At 41.8% G+C, this 21,117-nt stretch overlaps 1 protein-coding gene across 1 annotated transcript in view; it reads left to right on the top strand.

The window, feature by feature from the left end:
* The window catches only part of FNDC1 (fibronectin type III domain containing 1), a 260,345-nt gene that overhangs the window by 138,364 nt on the left and 100,864 nt on the right, over nt 1-21,117 (top strand). The window contains exons 5-6 of the mRNA XM_077486174.1: nt 14,682-14,869; nt 16,224-16,331. Coding sequence (XP_077342300.1) covers nt 14,682-14,869; nt 16,224-16,331 — 296 coding nt within the window. The remainder of the gene's footprint in view (nt 1-14,681; nt 14,870-16,223; nt 16,332-21,117) is intronic.

Genomic DNA, 21,117 nt, shown 5'->3' on the forward strand with positions numbered 1-21,117 from the left:
GCACCTAAAATCCGAAATAATCATACCGCCAGGGAGGTTAATATAAAGCATATCCCATGCTGCCTTTGATGCCACTTTTTAGTAAAAGTCCTTACTAAAATAAGCATGGTGTGGAAATGTACATAATGGCATAATTTTTTAGGTTTTTCCTTAGATAGCACAATGCCTAAATTTTGCCCTGGACATTTGCCAAATCATTTCTGAGCCAATATTATCATGGCTTTCTGTTTGGTATTGCTGTGTTGGTGAAGGAGCAGCTTTCTATTTTATTTTGCACCATTCCATAATTTTTCTTTTTTTTTTGTTATGGGGACTGTTAAATATATACACTCATTGTGACAGGGCGCACTGTGACATCACGCATATTTGTGAATTTGCACCATTGCACTTTTTTGTGCGTCAATGCGTATGCACGGGTGCAATATGGCGTGGTGGACATTTTCAAACAATATTTAAGCACGTGGTGACAGGGCAACTCACCACTTTGCCTCTGAAGCAGCTTTCTTGTGCACGGAAAAAACAGTCAGGCGCATCTGGAGTCCACATCATCTCTCTGCCCCATTGGTGATCCATTAGTCCATTGGTCCATTACTCTACTGGATGGATAAGTATATAAAATGTTACGTGCATGTTTTTACAAGTGCAGCCATTGATTTTGTGACTCGTGGGTCTTGTTCAATTACTTGGGAGACACTTTTCCAAGGCAGCCAATGGAATGGTTTACTTGAATGTGCTTGGATGTGCAGGGGAGGTTATGTTCAAAAAATCCTTCTTGGAATCATACAGACATATGCTCTAGACTAGGGGTGTCCAACCTTCTCATGTGACCCGCCACCTTCTGCTCTGGGATGGTGGGTTGGCAAGTCTAGATTGCGGGTTCCTGACCCGCCATCCCCGTGCATCAATGTGAAAAATGGAATCAGAGCTAGAGGAAGCAGAGACGATGCTTCCTATATAGTGCCGGCTCCTGTTACATAGTTACATAGTCGGTAAGGGCGAAAAAAGACAATAATCCATCCAGTTCAACCTGTGTAGGTGCATGTGTATCAGTGTCTATAATTATTTCCCATATCCCTGTATGTTTTGTCTTTTAAGATGTACATCTAAGAGACTTTTAAAAAATATCCATACTCCCTGCAGCCACCACCAGTTGTGGGAGAGAGTGCCACATTCTTATTGCCCTAACAGTGAAGAACCCCCTACGCAGTTTAAGGTTAAACCAATTCTCCCCCAGTCTCATTTTGTGCCCCCGGGACTGAATAGTTTATGTCCTTTGCTGGGATCCCCTCGTAGATTGCTATCATGTACCCTCTCAAGCATGAATACATTTAGTTTTGCAGCCATTCCTCGTAAATGAGGTCCCGAGCGCAACAAGTAAACAACGTGCTGCTGTGGTGTTTGGTAATTGGGCCAAATTCACAGAGCAGAGTAGAGCAGCGTGGTGCCAGGAGAGATACAGGAAGCATTGGCTCTGTTCTCTACTGCAGCTGCATGCTTTCTCCAGCGCCGGCTTCTGTTACACTGATGCTCGGAGATGGTGGGTCGGGAAACAATGATCTGGGACAGCAGCCAACAGGGATACCCACCAGCAGTACCCACCAGCAGTACCATACACCAGGGATACCCACCGGCAGTACTCACCAGTGGTACCAGTGAGCAGTACCAATCAGCAGTACTGGCCAGCAGTACCCGCCAGCAGTATCTGTCAGCAGTTCCCACCAGTAGTACCCGCCAGTAGTACTAGCCAGCAGTACCCACCAGCGGCACCTTTTAGCAGTACCCATCAGCTGTACCCGCCAACAGTACCCACCAATAGTACCAGCCAGCAGTAACCACCAGTAGTACTGGCCAGCAGTACCTGTCAGCAGTACCCACCAGCAGTACTTGTCAGCAGTGCTCGCAAGCAGCACCAGCCGGCAGTACCAGCCAGCAGTACCTGCCAACAGTACCCACCAGCCAGCAGTACCAGCCAGCAGTACCAGCCGGCAGTACTAACCAGCAGTACTAGCCAGCAGTACCAGCCAGCAGTACCCACCAGCCGAACCAGTCAGCAGTACCCGCCAGCAGTACCCACAAGCAGTACCAACCAGCAGTACCCACCAGCAGTACCAGCCAGCAGTACCTGAAGTTAAGATTGAGGTCAGTTGAGATGTGGGTAAACTGCAGTGCATCAGTGTGAAAGCAGCCTTAGGCCCCTTTCACACGATCAGTCTGGTTGGGTCTGCCTGTCCATTTTTCATGCAGACCAAATTGAACTCTCCATTTACCTCTATGGAGCAGATGTAAATGGACTTGTGTCCATTTACACCTGCCTATCTCCAATCCGCTTAAAAAAACAGAAGGGTATCTGTCCAGTTCTGTCTGGGCGAATTGGAAAGGAGGGCTCATATGCGCGGGCTGTGTCCATGTCTGCTCTTCATATACAGGGTGGACATATACATGTCATCTGCCCGCTCCGCTCATTGTGGCCTGTGACCAGTTACCAAGTCGCTAAAGTGGCCCTTGCTCTTCAAAACACTGACTTTGTTTTGGTGAGCATGTATCCTCCTTTGGACCATGCAAATTCATCTCTCCCTTATCACTATGGGAGTTCTTACAATATGAGTCAACCAGAGATCCATGTTTTTTTTTTTTGCTTGTTCCTCCATCTGGCACTTTGGAATATTGAAACGTATGATACTTACCATCATCTTTGAATGGCTATTGGCTTGTTTTTCACCTAACTTCACAAAGCATTGAACTCTTTGTCTCCATAGTTGCATTTATCCACCATGCATGGGATCACCATTACTATTTTTTGATTTTTTTATATTTTAGATTTAATGAGTAATTTTATACTAAATCACTATATAAGAAAGTTTGTAGGGGCTGATTGAGTATTCGTATATGGTGGGAGAGGTGGGTGCCTGTTTTTAGGTGTGTGCGTGATGTGGGCTTGGTACCATTTTAATGCAATACACAATTTACATGTTTTTGTTATATTTTTGATTAATAAAATGTGAATTTATTCTAGTCCAGTGAGTAATGATTTATATATGTTATATATATACTTTTTGTAGTTCTTGGCTGGTTGAGTTTAAATCAGGCCTTTTATCTCAGCTTTTCTCGGACTGTTAGATATGCACCACACAGTTTTTTGTAAACTTTGCCGATAAAACTCTATATTGGTTTCATTTTATCACACGATTTTCACGCTTTACAACTGAGGCATTGGGGTTGATTTACTAATACTGGAGAGTGCAAAATCTGGTGCAGCTCTGCATAGAAGTTAATCAGCTTCTAGGACTTTTTCTCAAAGCTTAATTGAACAAGCTGAAATTAGAAGATGATTGGTTACCATACAGAGTCGCATCAGATTTTGCCCTCTGCAGTTTTAGTAAATCACCCCCATTGTCTTACTTTTTTTGGTCATTCCATCTTCCATGCCTCACTCCCAGGTTATTATTATGCAGAGCTCTTGATATAACCGACTGCGCCCTTTTACTGTAGTCTGAGTTTGTACCCACAGCCCCTTCAAAATGAGCATAACTTATGTGGTTTCTGTCACAAGCCTCAATCTTGGCCACAGGGAGAGTTTTGAGGAATTACTTTTATTGAAAGGAAGCCTCCGAGTGGTTCCACTTCCTAATGTTAAACCTACTCCCTGGGACAATCAAACACTAAGATATTGTGTTATATAATTTTCATAATTTATACAGTTGTTCTAGTTTATTTCTGATGTCTATTGGGAATTAAGTCTTCATTTTCACAGCTGTCCTTTAGATATAAAACCAGAATAATACTCCCTTAACTGTGATGATTTATCCAAAAATCATGCCATTTTTTTATTGATGATTTACTGGTGGAGGCCAATTATAAGACAACTTTATCTCTTTATGTCATTGCTTCTCACCTGTGTAAACAGAGCTTCCAGAACAATAAACTATAAAATGAATGTCTTGCTTTTCTTAAGAATTTCTTCAGTCTAAAACTGTTTCATAAACAACTCTGACTTTCAGGAATTACATTTTGATTATAGAATTTATCTGCTAAATGAGAAGTATCTGTTAAAGATCTAAAAAAAAAGGGGTTACTTAATGTCAAAACCAGCTTTTAAAGCACTATTAAACCCAAAAAAAAAAAAAATTTATATATTGCAGTTCACTAATCCTTAAATGCGATGGCTCATTTTCTTAATTTTTTTCCTTTATTTTTGGTGATCCTGGCAAGTAACAAACTTCATGTCTAAGGCTTTATTCACACAAATGCGTTTTTTTGATGCATTTTGCATTTTGCAGAAATGCAGGGAAATTTTTTTACATGGGTTCCTATGGAACATGTTCACATCAATGCATTTTAGTGCCTCTGCGTTTTTGGAAAGGGTCAGGGACTTTTTTTCCTGCAAAATGCAACATTTTGCATGTAATAGAATTCAATGGACCTACATCCAAAACGTACCGTGTTTTTACAGCGAGTTTACAGCGATTTACGTTTTTTTTTATTTTTACACTGTATGTAGCTGGTTGCTAAGGAGAGGACCGGGAAGGCGACTTCCCCCTGAATGTAAAAAAATAAATTCCGTCAAAAAAAGAAAATTGTGAAAAAAAGAGCGTGAGGTCCCCCCCCCCAGGCCCATACCAGGCCCTTGGGTCTAGTATGGATTAGAGGGCACACCCATGCCAATTTTTTTTTCTAAATGGCGTGAGGTCCCCCCCCAAAATCCATACTAGACCCTTATCCGAGCATGCAGCACGGCAGGCCAGGAAAGGGAGAGGACGAGTGAGTGCCCCCCTCCTGAACCCTACCAGGCCGTATGCCCTCAACATGGGGGAATGGGTGCTTTGGGGCGGGGGGGGGCTCTGCGCCTCCCACCCCAAAGCACCTTGCCCCCATTTTGATAGGGACAAGGGCCTCTTCACGACAATCCGTGCCCGGTGGTTGTTGGGGTCTGCGGGCGGGGGCTTATTGGAATCTGGAAGCCCCCTTTAACAAGGGGGCTCTCCAGATCCTGGCCCCCCATGTGAATGAGTTTGGGGTGCATTGTACCCCTACCCATTCACCTGGAAAAAAGTAGTGTAGTGTTAAAAAATACAGTAGACAGTTTTTGACAAGTCTTTTATTAAAAATCTTCTTCATCTTCTTCTCCGCTTCTTCCTCCATCTTCTCCCACATCTTCATCCTCCGGTGTTCTGCTTCTTCCCCTGCTTCTTCTTCTGCTCTTCTTCTGTCTTCTTTGTCTGGTGCTCTTCTTTCTCTGCCACCATTGCTGCTCCCGTCAACGACCCTCCTCCGATGCTGCGTCCTGCTGATCTGTTGGTGCCTAAATAACGATGGGGGCATGGCAACCGGATTACGTCATATGGAGGCCACGCCCCTTGTGACATCACAAACCCATAATGCCCATGCCCCGGGCTGTTGTGTCATACGGGGGTGGGGTCACTGGATGCCATCACCCGGTGACCCCGCCCCATGCCTATAAAAGTCATTGGGCATGGCGCACACAGCATTACAGTGGGAGACAGTGAAGAGTCAACATCGGAAGAAGAGAAGAGGGGAGAAGATGACGAAGACCGGGCAAGAGCTAGCAAAAGAACGGGAAAAAGAGCAGAAGAACCCGGTAGAAGGCACAGGACAGCAGGAGAAGAACCGGAGAGCGCGGAGAAGAGAGTGGAGAAGTGGGAAGAGACTCCCGGAGCTGCATAATAAAAGACACGTCAAAAACTGTCTACTGTATTTTTTAACACTGCACTATTTTTTTCCAGGTGAATGGGTAGGGGAACAATGTACCCCATACTCCCCATACTCATTCACATAGGGGGGGATCTGGGGGCCCCCTTGTTAAAGGGGGCTTCCAGATTACGATAAGCCCCCCACCCACAGACCCTGACAACCACTGGGCAAGGGTTGACGGGAAGAGGCCCTTGTCCCCATCAACATGGGGGCAAGGTGCTTTGAGGTGGGGGGCGCAGAGCCCTCCCTGCCCCAAAGCACCCATCCCCATGTTGAGGGCATGCGGCCTGGTAGGGTTCAGGAGGGGGGGGGGCTTGCTTGTCCCCTCCCTTTTCAGAACTGCCGGGCTGCATGCTCAGATAAGGGTCTGGTATGGATTTTGGGGAGACCTCCACACCATTTTTGTTTCATATTTTGGCGTGGAGTCCCCTCCGAATCCATACTAGATCCAAGGGCCTGGTGTGGACCTGGGGGGGACCCCACGTCATTTTTTCTGTGTTTTTTTTTTAGTCAGCAATTCTTTTTTTTACGTTCAGCGGGAAGCCCGCTAACAACTGATAACTCATCGGTTGTTAAGGAAGCAGCGACCGGCTTCCCGGCCCCCTCCTTAGCAACCAGTTATATACAGTGTAAAAAAAAAATGCAAAATGAAAATTGTGGCAAAATTGTGGCAAAATCGCAGTAAAAATTGCGGTACTTGCATTTTGGATGCAGGTCCATTGAATTCTATTACATGCAAAACACTACATTTTGCGGGAAAAAAAGTCCCCGACCCTTTCCAAAAACGCAGAGGCACTAAAATGCATTGATGTGAACATGTTCCATAGGAACCCGTGTTAAAAAAAATGTCCTGCATTTCTGCAAAATGCATCAAAAAACGCATTAGTGTGAAATAAGCCTTAAGAGGAATATCCAGGGCAAGGCAGACAGAAAAGTTTTGGGTTTACAATTACTTTAATGTCCACAAATGCTTTGGAAGCAGACAATAAAGATTTCCTATAAAAGCCCAAAGAAAAGATACGTACTTTTTATCTTTAGTCATGTGTTTTTACAATTTTTAAACTTCAGTTGTAAAATAAACATGCATTCATAGCCATTGCTATACAGTGCATAATCAACAATTTACATACCTGCTGCATATAAAAGCTACAGCTGTATTTATTGGCAGCATTGATAGATCCATAGGGACAATAATAATACATTTGTAGGATCAAAATCAGGCATTATGCCAAAAAATAAAAAATACATTTCAAATTACTTTTAATTGTACGTAAGTTAAACATGTGAAAATAATGAAAGATCATTAGTTCATCTGTTGTCCCGTTTTTTTTTTCTGAAAGTAACGGTTGACTAGAAAGTAGAAGTTATAGTACCAATGCGTTTTGTCTTAAAAGACATCGTCTGATGATGTCTTTTAAGATGAAACGCACCAGTCACTCTGCTGAAGTCACTATTTTATTCCTAAGTGCTTTTTTATCTACTAAAATGTGAGTGTATTTCCTCCTTTTTTATTGAATAAATTACTTCTGATTTAAATGGGATGACACTATGTGCCTACTTCTTCTTCCTTTTCATAAGTGTGTCCTATTGGAGCAACTATCCATGTGGCTCTCTGTCTATTACCTATCCCATTGAGGTCCATTATTGGGGTTGGTCTTCTGGCTGGAAGTCATGTCCTCTGTGACAGTTTCCCCTGGGATTGTGGCCCTACAAGCCTTATTGACCCATTGTGTGTACACTCATTTGGGTTCAATTGCTCCGGTAAGCCTTTTGACTCTCTGGTGGTGGATCACTTATCATCAAGTTTGGGCACATTTTCCTTTGTCACATCATTTTCCATTTCAAGTGTCAGTTATTTTGAACCACGGTTTGGATATCTACAATTTATTGTTTGGTTCACCTCCATTTAAAAAGCTCTGTTATAGTATGTAGTTCCTACCAGCACATTATGGTATTTCCCTGCGGGGGTCTATTTTTTTACTACTACTTTGAAGGACAGATATAATTGTACTGTACAACCAGACTGCCCATGGATCAAAATTCGTCTCAGTCCCTGCTGACCTAGCTGAATTTTTCGATCCATGTATGGCCAACTTAGGGGCCCAATCAAACCAGTAGCCTTGCGTTAATGTGCCTAATACCACAATGTTATTTGTGTTACATGTGCTGATGTGACTCCAGTGCTATTCATTGTATATGACACCCATACACACTTCCAGAACATTCCTGCACTGTAACTCACAGTAGCACAGCGCAACACACTCTCCTGTGCGTTGTGCTGTTAGCAAATGCAGGCTACAGCTGCATTGCAGCTAATTTAATTTAAACTTGGCTGATTAACACAGTGCACTTCAATGTGCCTCAGTGCACGAAAACGCATGCGTTGCAGCAGACTGCGTTGTGTGAATTGACTCTACCTCTTGCAAGTTTTATTTTAGTTTTAGAAGTGGAAATGAGTTAAAATTCTGAAGAGATGATTCCTAACATCCTGTTCCTAGGAATGAGAAGGCACAGCACAAGCAGCAATTAAAACATTGTTTGACCATTCCCTCCTTAACCCCCCTGGTGGTATTCCTGAGTCTGGCTTGGGGTGAAAATTCAGAACCATTAGCGATAACCCTGAGCCAGACTCCGGATCGCATTACAGGATCCAGGATGAGTGTGCTTACCTTATCCCCTGGATCCAGCGATGTCACCCCGCAGTGCGAGCGGCTCGTCCTCAGCTCGATCTATCACAGAGCCGAGCTCCGTTCCCTGCGAGCGTTGCGACTCATGGGGACGGAGAACGGCGCAAAATTCAAAAAGTGAAACACACACATTACATACAGTATAATGTAATCATACATTACTGCATGTAATTATTTCACATCCCTTTTGTCCCTAGTGGTCTGCCCAGTGCCCTGCAGGCAGTTTTATATTATAAAAACTGTTCTTTCTGCCTGGAAACTGCAGACTGTCCATAGCAACCAAAACCGTCCCTTTACATCAAAAGTGGTTTTAGACCAGCTAGCAAACAGCGATAATACATTAGAATCACTCACAGAATTGAGGGATAGTGATTTGTGGTGAGATCCATCATCAAATATTGAAAGGTAATGACAGTGACAATTCTGCAACTGAGCAAATTTCAGTGTTTTTTATTTGATTACATTATTGAATAATTTTTTATTATTATTATATTATTATTTGGTATAATTATTTATAGTTATTTATTATATTTTAATTTATGATTTTGTTTTTCAAATTTTATCATACCCGGGATGTCTACTAGACAGATTTAAGTGAGTTATTCCTGAAAATGTTTTCTTCAAACTGTTTATCGGGGTGTGTAGCTTCCTCAGACCTAATATGTGTGTCCATTCCCCTTACAAAGTGAGTTATTCCTAAGAATTACAAGCCTACAATATAAAACGCTACATTTTGATGCAAAACATTGTACCACTTTCAGCACCTAAAATCCAACATAATCATACCACCAGGGAGGTTAAAGCCATCATGTACAATACAGGGATATTAATCCTATATTATATGCTGAGGAGGCTGGAGTGCGACAGAGGTCGGTCGCAACTGCTGGAGTGACCATATTGGAACCAAGAGTAAGGTGTGCATTTAATCTCTTTCTGTGCACTCTTGGACATAATAAGTATTTCACCTTGCAGTCCGAGCTGCTGTTAGAAACCATGGAGCCCCATACAGCCAACCTGACAGAGTCCCTCCAAATAAACACAATTTACTATACTTCAGTTATGAATGCATACAATGAGTAATCGCTACTGATTGCTCATTGTGTTTATTCAAGAAAGGAAGGGGCTGATAAATATGATGTATTTATTGGACCCTTTCCCCACTGTCAAACATCAAGGATCCTATTGTTTGCTTGCAGCTGCCGGCAGGAAGCAGGGGAGGGAAACTAGCAGCACTGTGGGGAGGGGGGGGAGGCACACATGGGGGCTGAGGGGCCTGGGTAGCAGGGGGGAATGTATGGTGCAGAGTGAGGGTGATGGGTAGGAACTGATCTCTTGTATGGCTCTCTCTGCAGCAGCTAAAAGCTGGTGGGAGGAAGAGGAAAAGAAGCCGCTTTCAACTGCCGATCACCCTCACTGCCCACATATGATTCACCCTGCTGCCTGGGCCCCCAACACTGGCCTAGGCCCCATACAGGAGGATCGGCGGTACCCTCTTATCTAAAGCCCTGATTGCAGTGTTGGGGACCCACTTTTTTTTTAATTCTGTGTTCCTGTTGGAGAGATTTCTGATCACTTCCTGATCGGAAAGGGATGGGAAATCTCACCTATAAATATACAGACAGCAATAAACAGGCTAACTCTTCCCTGCTCCATCCAGTAAAATAAAAATGTTTATTTGCTTTAGTCACTTATTTTGTAATGCTGTCATTTGGCATTTGTGTACTATTTATAAAGTGGTTTCCTCCTTTTATTTAACACTGCTGCTGGAAAGGCACAATGATGAAGTGGCAAAAGAGGATTGCGGTTCTGTGTAAACTTTGGAAGAAAACACAGACAAGGAGCTGTCCAGCATCCAGTACTGACAGTTGCATTTTTTAGATTATCTGTCTGTTGATTTAACTCCACACATCAAACAATGGTTACTATAAGGCATACTTTAATATAAGGGCAGCATTCATTTCTTTTTATCGGCTAAGTACATTTTCTGCAAGTTTAGAAAATTGCTAGAAATGGACTAAAATCATAAACAATGCTATCAGTCTTTCCAGTTTTCTTTAGTAAACTGCGGAACACCCCTTGCCGTAGAAGATTTTTTATATTATGTAGAAAATGCATGCAGGTAAAAAATCTTCTGTCTTTAAAACCACTTTAATATTTATGATCCAGGTGAGTAATGCAGACAAACTTCAGTTTGGCTATTTCCTACAAATGTCATAGCAATTTGTATTTTTTCATGTTAAATATAGTAGTAGTAATGATACTAATATGAGCATTAATACTCACAGTCATTTGCTAATAGTACTGTATATAGTAGTAATAATAATAATAATAATAATAATAATAATAATATGTGCATTAATACTCACAGTCGTTTGCTAATAGTACTGTATATAGTAATAATAATAATAATAATAATAATAATATGTGCATTAATACTCACAGCCGTTTGCTAATAGTACTGTATATAGTAGTAGTAATAATAATAATAATAATAATAATAATAATAATAATATGTGCATTAATACTCACAGTGGTTTGCTGATATTATATAGTAGTGGTGATAATAATTATAATATCATTATATAATATATATAATATAATATGTATTATTACATTTATTATTATATATTTATATTTATTATTATTTAATAATATTATTATTATTATTTATGACCAGATTCCTCATTGAACATGACTTGCAGTGATCACTTCTTTTTTTCTGAAATAGAACACCACACCAAATACATTGCAATCTCTCACCTGACTAAAGTATGCGTTAAAAACAGGGGTTTAGTCTGCACATATTTGCAAATACATGCGCAAGCTACAGGCCAAGGCACCCTGGTATCTGTAGTCCTATCACTAGCTTATGAGTGCATCTGCTCCAGAGCTTAGTAAATGAGCAGAAACTCTGCTGACTTCCATCATCCAATCATGTACAAGCAAAAATGCATTTTTAAAAAATGTTCCTTGCATGTGATTGGGTATTCGTTGCAAACTGAAGCCTTACCTCATTTACTAAGCATTGGAGCAACTGCACTTACAGAGGGCAACTGCATAGTGCACTGTTTGCCTTTAGTAAATTAACCCCATAGTGTATGAAACGAATGCAGAATTGTCCCAGAAGAATTTTGCCCCAGAATTGTCTCAGATATGCAGCACGATACTGTGAGATATAAAATAGGGAGTGCTAATGCGCTTCACCTCACTCAAAAAAAGTGTATGAAAATCAAAAATAGTGAAAAACAAATGTAGGTATAAGTGTAAAAAATACCGAATATACTAAAAAACGTGGAAGCAGCCAAGCAGTGAATAGTAATCTCAGTACTACATAAACAAATGGGTGTAAATTATTAATGCGGCGCTGCCAACAAACTGAAATAAAATATTACAAAAACACTAGATACATAACACGTGGAAAGAAGTGAATCCACCTCACTCAGTGATCCAGTGTGCAATCCAATATGCTCCAAAACTCTAGAAATAGTGCCTATATAGAAACATCATGAAATAAAAAAATATATAATCAAAAAAATAAAACGTGACTAGAAGATCAAAAAATAAAAAGTGCACATAAATACAAAAAACAATGTGCCAAAAAAGTCCATAAAATTATTTCGTGAATATATACTCAAGTCCATGCAAGTGACGTGATTTCCAAGCCCGTGATACTCCAGCAAACAACTTCAGTGCCAAAACACAGGTGCACCAAAACGTTTCCCCCAGCCTCTCACCTCACACATGAGAGCCCCCCCTGTCCTTTATTGCATACTCTCCATACCGCACACTGTACTGAGAGATAACGGAGGAGTCTGGGAAAGAAAGGTGCAGCTGTTCATGACCTGCTGGATGGAAGAGAAAGGAATAGCCTTTGTGCTGTATACAAAGTCTGCTTACTAAGCTTTTGAGGTGAGAGGCTGGGGGAAACGTTTTGGTGCACCTGTGTTTTGGCACTGAAGTTGTTTGCTGGAGTATCACGGGCTTGGAAATCACGTCACTTGCATGGACTTGAGTATATATTCACGAAATAATTTTATGGACTTTTTTGGCACATTGTTTTTTGTATTTATGTGCACTTTTTATTTTTTGATCTTCTAGTCACGTTTTATTTTTTTGATTATATATTTTTTTATTTCATGATGTTTCTATATAGGCACTATTTCTAGAGTTTTGGAGCATATTGGATTGCACACTGGATCACTGAGTGAGGTGGATTCACTTCTTTCCACGTGTTATGTATCTAGTGTTTTTGTAATATTTTATTTCAGTTTGTTGGCAGCGCCGCATTAATAATTTACACCGATACTGTGAGACACTATTTTCTCTATTTTCCTTATCACCAGTATGGAGTTATTTTTTTAGGACAACATATGGGACAACATTAGTGATAGACAGTGAAATTGTCACAAACATGCATTTGTCGCACATGTTGCACATGAGGTTTATCAATTTGCAGGAAGGATTCTGACTTTATCCTCATAGCCAAAAATGTGTTGCAAATGCCCTAGTAAATCACTCTCATTGGGGCTGATTTTCTAAAGTCAAACAGACTTGTTCCGTAGCTTAGTAAATCAGGCGAAGCTTCATTTTGGAAATAATACACAATCCCTTGCAGAGTGCATCTGCACTTACAAAATGCACAGTCTATTTGCCTTTAGTAAATTAACCCCATTGTGTTTTTCTGCTAGCTTTTTTACGTGTTCAAGGTTTTTTAACATTTGGAAAATGAATTATGCCACAATATACAGAAACTGTATTCTTTTTTATAAAAAAAGAAAATGTAAATGATTTCATTAAAACTAGTCTTTGAGTTTAGACAAGAGATGATGTCATCAGACTGCTGCAGATAGCAGGGAACATTTCCTCATCCTACTCTCCCCTAGTGATCAGGCTGCAGCATTGTAGATTTGAAGCAAGTTGCAAGATCAGAGGCTGACACACAGGGTTGATCTGTGCCAGACATTTGTGAAAACAGTCAAGAACTGCACATGAATCATGATTTACATAACTGTGTTATCTCTGACAGAGCATCTCAGTCCAGGAGGTAGATACTGATCATGAATAATGCTTGACCGCACCATTCTTGCTTCATACGATCCCCCAGATTGTATTTTTTGCATATATTAGCCAAGTATTACCCTCATGGCGTACCTACTCCTCACTGCTTGCATGTTATCTAAAGTTTACTGTAAGAATCCCTGATGTTGTCTGTGTCATTGCTTCCATGTTCCCTTTCTTTATTGGATTCTGTCACAGACATTACGCTGCAGAGACCTTTTCAGCCCACAGTCATGCTGTTATTTTTTATTGCTATATTTCTCTTTTTTTGTTACATCTCTGAGGGACTATTTTCTTGTATTTTCCCTGAAGACTATTCCTGGTTTGTTTGATTCAGGGCTATATATGTTCATTGAAGGAGCTGGTCACATTGGTCTCTGTTCAATGTACTCCAATGTAGGAGCCAGACAGTCTGGGATCCCTAATTAATCAAAGCATTGCCTAGGCGTGAATTCTCATTGTTAATTGAGTCACCTATTGCTTCTGTCTGTATGTCCCATTGCTTCTGTCTGTGTTTATATTTATTTTAATGTATAATGTACTTTTTTGTAGGCCTGTTGTTGGATGGTCTGGTCACCTCCCGACTAATCAAGGCTAGTTTTTTAATTAGCATACTGTTTATAGTTTATGTTGGCTTTTCCTTAGTTATTTTAATTATGATCCTGTATACAGTTTCCTTTGCATATGATAATGTGATTAGGCTAACCTGATCTGGTGTTCTATATATTCTGTGTGAGTTTACAATAAAGTCTAGTTCCAGTTCCAGAGCACCTAAGCTAGTGCCGTCTAGATTCTTGGGTGCTATGCCATATTCCGCCATATTACCTGATTCCTGGGCCCAGACTGGAGGAAGCTATATCTTGAAGAAAGTACCCAAGCTGGGTGCTGGACAGTTCAGTCACAGATACCTTATGTTGTTGGCTGCATTTTTACGTATTTTGTGCAGCTCTTCCTTGTGTAACTCTGTTTGCTTTAATAAAATATTTAAACAAGAATAATGCTTAATCAAAGATGGCTTCATCCTTCTGCAGAGAAAAGATAAACACATTGTCATAGGGAGTTTAATGCCTCTGTTACATTTACACATGCATGCACTCAACAACAAAAATATATAGGCTGCTTTTTGGATAGGGAGGAATGAAATGAAAGCCATGATAAATGCCATTTCATTTCTTTGTCACCCTTTATAATTGAACTCAAACTTTAACAGATATTTTTATTTCACAGACGTTACACAATTCGCTATAGAGAAAAGGGAGAGTCTGCACGTTGGGATTACAAGGATATAAATACTCGACGCGCACTGGTAGACAAACTAAATCCTGATGCTATGTATGAATTTTCCATCCGCATTTCTCAAGGTGATCAAGACGGCCAGTGGAGCTCCTCAATTTTTCAAAGAACTCCAGAATCTGGTAAGTATAATATAACTTTATGCTTTAATTACTTATTTTCATTTGGTAGCAAACCCTGACACAAGCCAAAGCGTTGCACGTTAAAGCTGATTTCCAGATTTATTGTCACTTTAAAATAGTTAATTTGAGAAAAGATGGCCAAAATGAACTATTTCCTACACTAACAGGTGCACCTGTTAGGTACACTGTATAAACTGTATATATCCTCAGCTACATACAGTATACAGCACTGGGTTCTGGCTGTGGGACACGAACAGAGGCAAGCAAAGGACATCACGATATCCACCGCAGCCAATCAGAGAAACCTTTATATTAATTTAGAGAATTCAAAGCTGGCCATGAACAGCTGAGTGCTGCTCAGCCCAACTTAATTTTGCTTTAGATATGAAAGGGATGTCCACATCCCCAGCCTAAACACAGCACTGTATACTGTATGTAGCTGAACCTACAGTACATACAGATTATACAGTGTACCCAGGAATACGTACCTGTTAGTATCAAAAACAGTTTGTTTGGGCCAGCTTGGCCCAAATTAACCAGTAGGAGTGAAATTAAGGCTGGGGATCAGGCTGATGTCAAGATTAAAGGCTAAGTTCACCTTTTTTTACCTAAATTCAAGCTCCCCTGTGTACTTCTTTTGCAGAAATAAAAAGCTTTCTACCCTTCTACTCCAAGAGATCACTACAACCCACCTCTGCACGTGTATGTTTTTTAAATGAACCAGTGATCACTATTCTCACAAAATAGATTTGTACTACATACTTGATGGTACATCTAAAGGAGTTTGTACAATCAGATTGTACAGTATAAGCTTACAGAACCCAGGACACACTCATGTTTTCAATACTACAGCTCTATCCACATAGTCTGTTATCTGATTGCTCTGCTCCTGCACATTCTGCCAAATTAATGATCTATGCAATATGAAAGTTAAGGTACAAAAAATAAATAAATGTCTATGCATTTAGTGAGAACAGTACTCACTGATTGCATTTAAAAATGTGCACATGCAGAGGTGGGTGGTAGTGATCTCCTGGACTAGGAGGGTAGATGATTCAGGGTGTGTGTTAATGAGGTCAGCTGGTCAACTCCTTCCTGTGTCGTAACCTAAAGTCTGACCAAAGGTCAGGACCTGAAGCTGAACTTAGCCTTTGCAGTGATAATGCATGCTAATATTGTAAAAAAATAAACACACCACTAGACGTCATTACCCTGTATGAGAAAGAAGAATATTTTTTGTAGCGTGTTCAAGGAGGATGCATTTAATAAAGAGAAAATTACAGACAATAAAAACATTTTGTGAGTTAAATGGGCCCCATCAAGCTTTAACTAGTCTTTCATATTTTTTCCAAAGCTCCAACCACTGCGCCAGAGAACCTGTATGTGGAATTAATAAATGGCAAAAATACAGCTGTGACTGTCACATGGGATGAACTCTCTGATTCAGCTGGCAAGATAAAAGGTAAATTGTGCAGAACATAACAATTATTTTCCAAATATCATACTTAATAGCTATGTTGTTTTTTTTGTTTTTTTTTTTAATGGCAGGCTTACAGTCTTCCACTACCTTATCTGCTAATAGAGATTTATGACTAAAGTACTGCTTCAAAACAATATTTAAACACTAACTATACTAGTAATCATTTTACAAAGGGCTATGACAAAAATAAACAATAAAATATTTAATTTTTTATTTATTGTTGCACAGAAGGGATGAGCTCGTTGTTCGATAAGTTCGACTCATTGGGTGTTTGCCCGCTCGCTAAACAGCGAACATTGTGGGGCGTTAGCGGAAAATTTGAGCGCTGAGGAATGCCTCATAATGCACTGCAAGAGCTCAGTGCATTGCTGTATGATGATTGGCTAAAGCCTGACCTGCAGGATTTGGCCAATCACAGCACGCTCTCATAAGAGAGCCATAATTGGCCAAAGGCAGGGTGCCTTTGGCCAATCATGGCTCAGGGGGACTAAGTCCATGGCGGGCGTGTGTAGTGTTGTTGGCATGGACAGAGAGATAGCTTGATTTAGATTAAGTATATATTAGATATATGCTTAATTAAGCATATTAAGCACATATTAGATTAAGCATAAGTATATCTATACACACACACACACACACACACACACACACACACATGCAGTTTTGTGTATATATATATATATATATATATATATATATATATATATATATATATATATATATGAAATGAAGTGTATTAGGAACAGTACACCACAGAATGCACTGTAGATATACACTACACTGGATGCAGAGTATACACACACATATATATATATATATATATATATATATATATATATATATAGTATATTCAGTGTAGCCTATATCTACAGTGTATTCTGTGGTGTACTGTTTCTAATACACTTCAGGCAGTGTACACAGTATCTATTGCTGTGTATACAGTTTCTACTATACTCCTGGTGGTGTACACAGTATAAAACACAGTGCAGCCGTTGTACAATTTCTAATACAGTGCAGGCAGTGGTACACAGTATCTAATACAGTGTGTACAGTTTCAACTACACTTCTGGTGGTGTACACAGTACACAATACAATGCAGCTGTACAGTTTCTAATACAGTGCAGGCGGTGTACACAGTATCTAATACAGTGTGTACAGTTTCTACTACACTTCTGGTGGTGTACACAGTATAAAATGCAGTGCAGCCATTGTACAGTTGCTAATGCAGTGCAGGCAGTGTACACAATATCTAATACAGTGTGTACAGTTTATAATACACTTCAGGTGGTGTACACAGTGTCTAATACAGTGTAGTGTGGTGTTGCAAAACAAAAAATACATCATGTCCAGAGGGCCACCAAGGAGAGACAGATACTCACAGGCCACTAAAAGAGGGCAAGCGGTCTCTGTGTCTACAGTCAACAGTAGTGGTCGTGGACATGGTCCATCCTCTGCAGGTGGCCGTGGGGCACGCTTGTCCTTTTTTTGCTGCTGGCCTTGTTATTGAGCAAGAACATGCAGAGGAGTTGTTGGAGTGAATAACAAAGCTGTCCTCATCCTCTGCCACCCAGGCTCAGAGTAGTTTGCCTTCCAAGGCAGCTGCCAAAGCGGCCTATTCCACCAGCTCATTGTCCACAGTCACTCCTTCCGTAGGGCCACCATTATGCACGAGAAGTCCCCAGAATGATTCCACCACAGTGTCGGGTACATGCTGCTGGAGGATGCGCAGCGACTTGAAGGATCCGATGTTGGTTCCCAGGTTGAGGAAGGGAGTAACATGAGCCTAGATAGAGGGGGTGCCCAAGAAGGACAATAAACTGGCAGTTATGTTCCCCCAGCTGAAGCATACTGCCAAGTTTGCTTACGTGACGAGGAGGGAGGGGATGATGAGGTCACTGACTGTACTTGGGTGCCTGTGAGAAGAGAGGAGGAGGAGGATGAGGCACAACTCCAATGAGGCAGGATGTCCTCTAGGGGGCAACTTAAGGGCAGCCACTCTATTGCATCACACCACAGAGCTCCGCAGGTGTAGGTCACTGCTGACTCCCCTCTGACTTTTAAAAGTTCCTTGATGTGGGCCTTTTTTGACATGTGTACAGCAGATCGCACCATTGCTGTTTGCAACCTATGTCTGAGGCGGATCAAGCATGGCCAGAACAACAGCCGCTTGGGCACCACATGCTCGACCAGACATATGGCTACCTGCCATGCAGTCTGTTGGCAACAGCACTTGAAAGACCCACATAAAAAGAAAAAGGTGGACTTCTCCTTGCTTCTCATCTGGGATCTCCAACCCTACTACACCTCTAGTCCTCTCAAAAACCTGCACTGAGAGGAATGAAGGTATAGCAATAGATGTCTCAAGTACTTGCAGCCAATCCGCTAGCAGTACACCACCATCTGATTTTAGTAGGCAAATTTCCCTACCCCAGTTTCTGAACCGTAAAAAGAAATTTGGTCCCAGCCATCCACATGCTCAGTGTCTAAATGCTAAACTTGGCCAAATTGCTAGCACTGCAACTGCTGCCTTTTGAGTTGTTAGACTCTGGCCCTTTTTGTGAATTTGTGGAATGTGCTGTATCTCAGTGGCAGGTCCTAACACCATTTCTTTTCATGGAAGGCCATTCCGGCTCTCTACCGACATGTGAAAGGCTATGTTTTAGCCACATTGGACAGGGCGGTCAGCGATAAGGTTCATATTACTGCTGACTCATGGTCCAGCAGGCTTGGGCAGGGATGTTACCTTTCCTTCATGGCACACTGGGTAACTCTGCCGGCATCTGGGAAGGATGCAGGACAGGGTTCAGTGTTGTTGGAGCTTGTTCCGCCATCACGCCTCCAAAGTGCTAGTGCTGATTCTTCCACAGCTCTCTCCTCCACCCCCTCCTCTTCTTCTTCCCCTATGGCCTCTTTTGCAGATTTGTCCTCTGAAACATAAGTGCTCTGTAAGCGTTCAAGGGGTTATGCAAGCAGTCAGGCTAAAAGATGCCATGCAGTGCTTGAGTTGGTCTGCCTAGGGGACAGAAGCCACACTGGGGCAGAAATTCTGTCAGCTTTGCAGGGACAGGCTCAGAGGTGGTTGATGCCACGCCAGCTTCAGCCAGGAATGGTTGTATGCGACAATGGCACCAACCTTCTCTTCGCCCTCTAACAGGGATACTTGACCCGTGTTCCATGTTTGACACACGTTCTGAATTTGGTGGTGCAGTGGTTCTTGAGCAGGTACCCACTCTTTCAGGATCTCCTGAGGCAGGCCAGAAAGTCTGTGGTAATTTCTGCCAGTCATTCAATGCCAGTTCTTGGGTGACTGACATTCAAAGGGAATGCAATCTGCCCACCAACCGCCTCATTTGTGACATGCCCACCAGGTGGAACTCAATGTGTTCTATGCTGCAGCAGCTGCATACAAAGCAGAGGGCCATCAATGATTACCTCTGTGAGTATGGCACCAGGACAGGGTCAGGGGAGCTTGGCTTCTTTTTGCAACGTCAGTGGCTGCTGATCAAGGATGCATGCACTGTCCTGTCATCATTAGAGAAGGCCACAAGGATGGCAAGCAGCAACAATGCATTCATCAGTTACACTGTCCCTCTAGTCTTCCTTTTGGATCACACGCTTCGTGGAATCATGGACCGGGCACTTGAGGCAGAAAAGCATGAGGAAGAGGAGGACTTCCTTACCTCTCAAGGCCTCCTTTACCCAGATAGCATTCCTGCAGGCCCACCAAACACACAGGAAGGAGAGGAGGAGGAGAAGGATTGTGTCACCATGGATGTAGAGGATAACACTCAGCAGCAGTCTTCAAGGGAGGATTTTTAGTCCCCAGAAGCCCAAAGAGTTGTATGTGGCTTGGAGGAGGTAGTTATGGATCATGTAAACCTTAGTGACCCAGAGCACTCAGAATCGAATGCCTCTGCAAACTTATGCTGCATGGCCTCCCTGATTCTGCAAAGCCTGTGGAAGGACCCTAGGATTTTTGGTATCAAGGAGAGGGATCATTACTGGCTGGCAACCCTTCTTGATCCACACTACAAGGGTAAGGTTGCAGAACTCATCCTGGCTTTACAGAGGGATTAGAGGATTAAACATAAAGGAGGCCTTGAAGAAACGTTTGTGCAATGCATTTCCAGAGCCTGAGAGGTTACAATTTCCTGGTGCTGGAAAACGTGTTGCTGAGGCTTCGTTCAGTCAGAAGAAAAGCGTTGGAGAAGGTGGCCGGCTGACCGATGCCTTTAAACAATTTTTCAGTCCTCAGCATCAAGGTCTGATCGATTCAAGCAACCATCAACAGCGTCTGCATTACATGCGTGCAGGAATATCTAGGGACAAGAGCAGACTTGGAGACCTTATCAACAGAGCATCCACTGGGTTACTGAGTCTTGAGGATGGACCATTGGCCAGAACTTGCTCAATATGCAATTGAGCTACTGGCCTGTCCTGCACCCAGCATGCTTTCTGAATGCACGTTTAGTGCTGCTGGAGAATTTGTAACGGATCAAAGAGTGTGCTTGTCCACAGACTCTGTTGATAGGCTCATATTCATAAGCAGGAATCAGTCTTGGATCAGCAGCTATCAAGCACCTGATGCTGATGTAACTGATTTAATTTTCTATGGATGTGGGATCCCTTGAAGACTGTTTATGATAACTATCCTATTCCTCCTCATTCTTGATATTGCTAGCTTCCAACAATATTTTTGGTTTAGGACACCACCACCACCCAAGGCCCAATTTTTCTGCCCCTGTTTAACAGGGGCATGTAATTAAAA

The sequence above is a fragment of the Lithobates pipiens genome, unplaced genomic scaffold (assembly GCF_037356315.1).
Source record: "Lithobates pipiens isolate NorthernLeopardFrog02 unplaced genomic scaffold, aLitPip1_a1.2 Scaffold_18, whole genome shotgun sequence".
In the NCBI taxonomy this organism is placed as follows: Eukaryota; Metazoa; Chordata; class Amphibia; order Anura; family Ranidae; genus Lithobates; species Lithobates pipiens.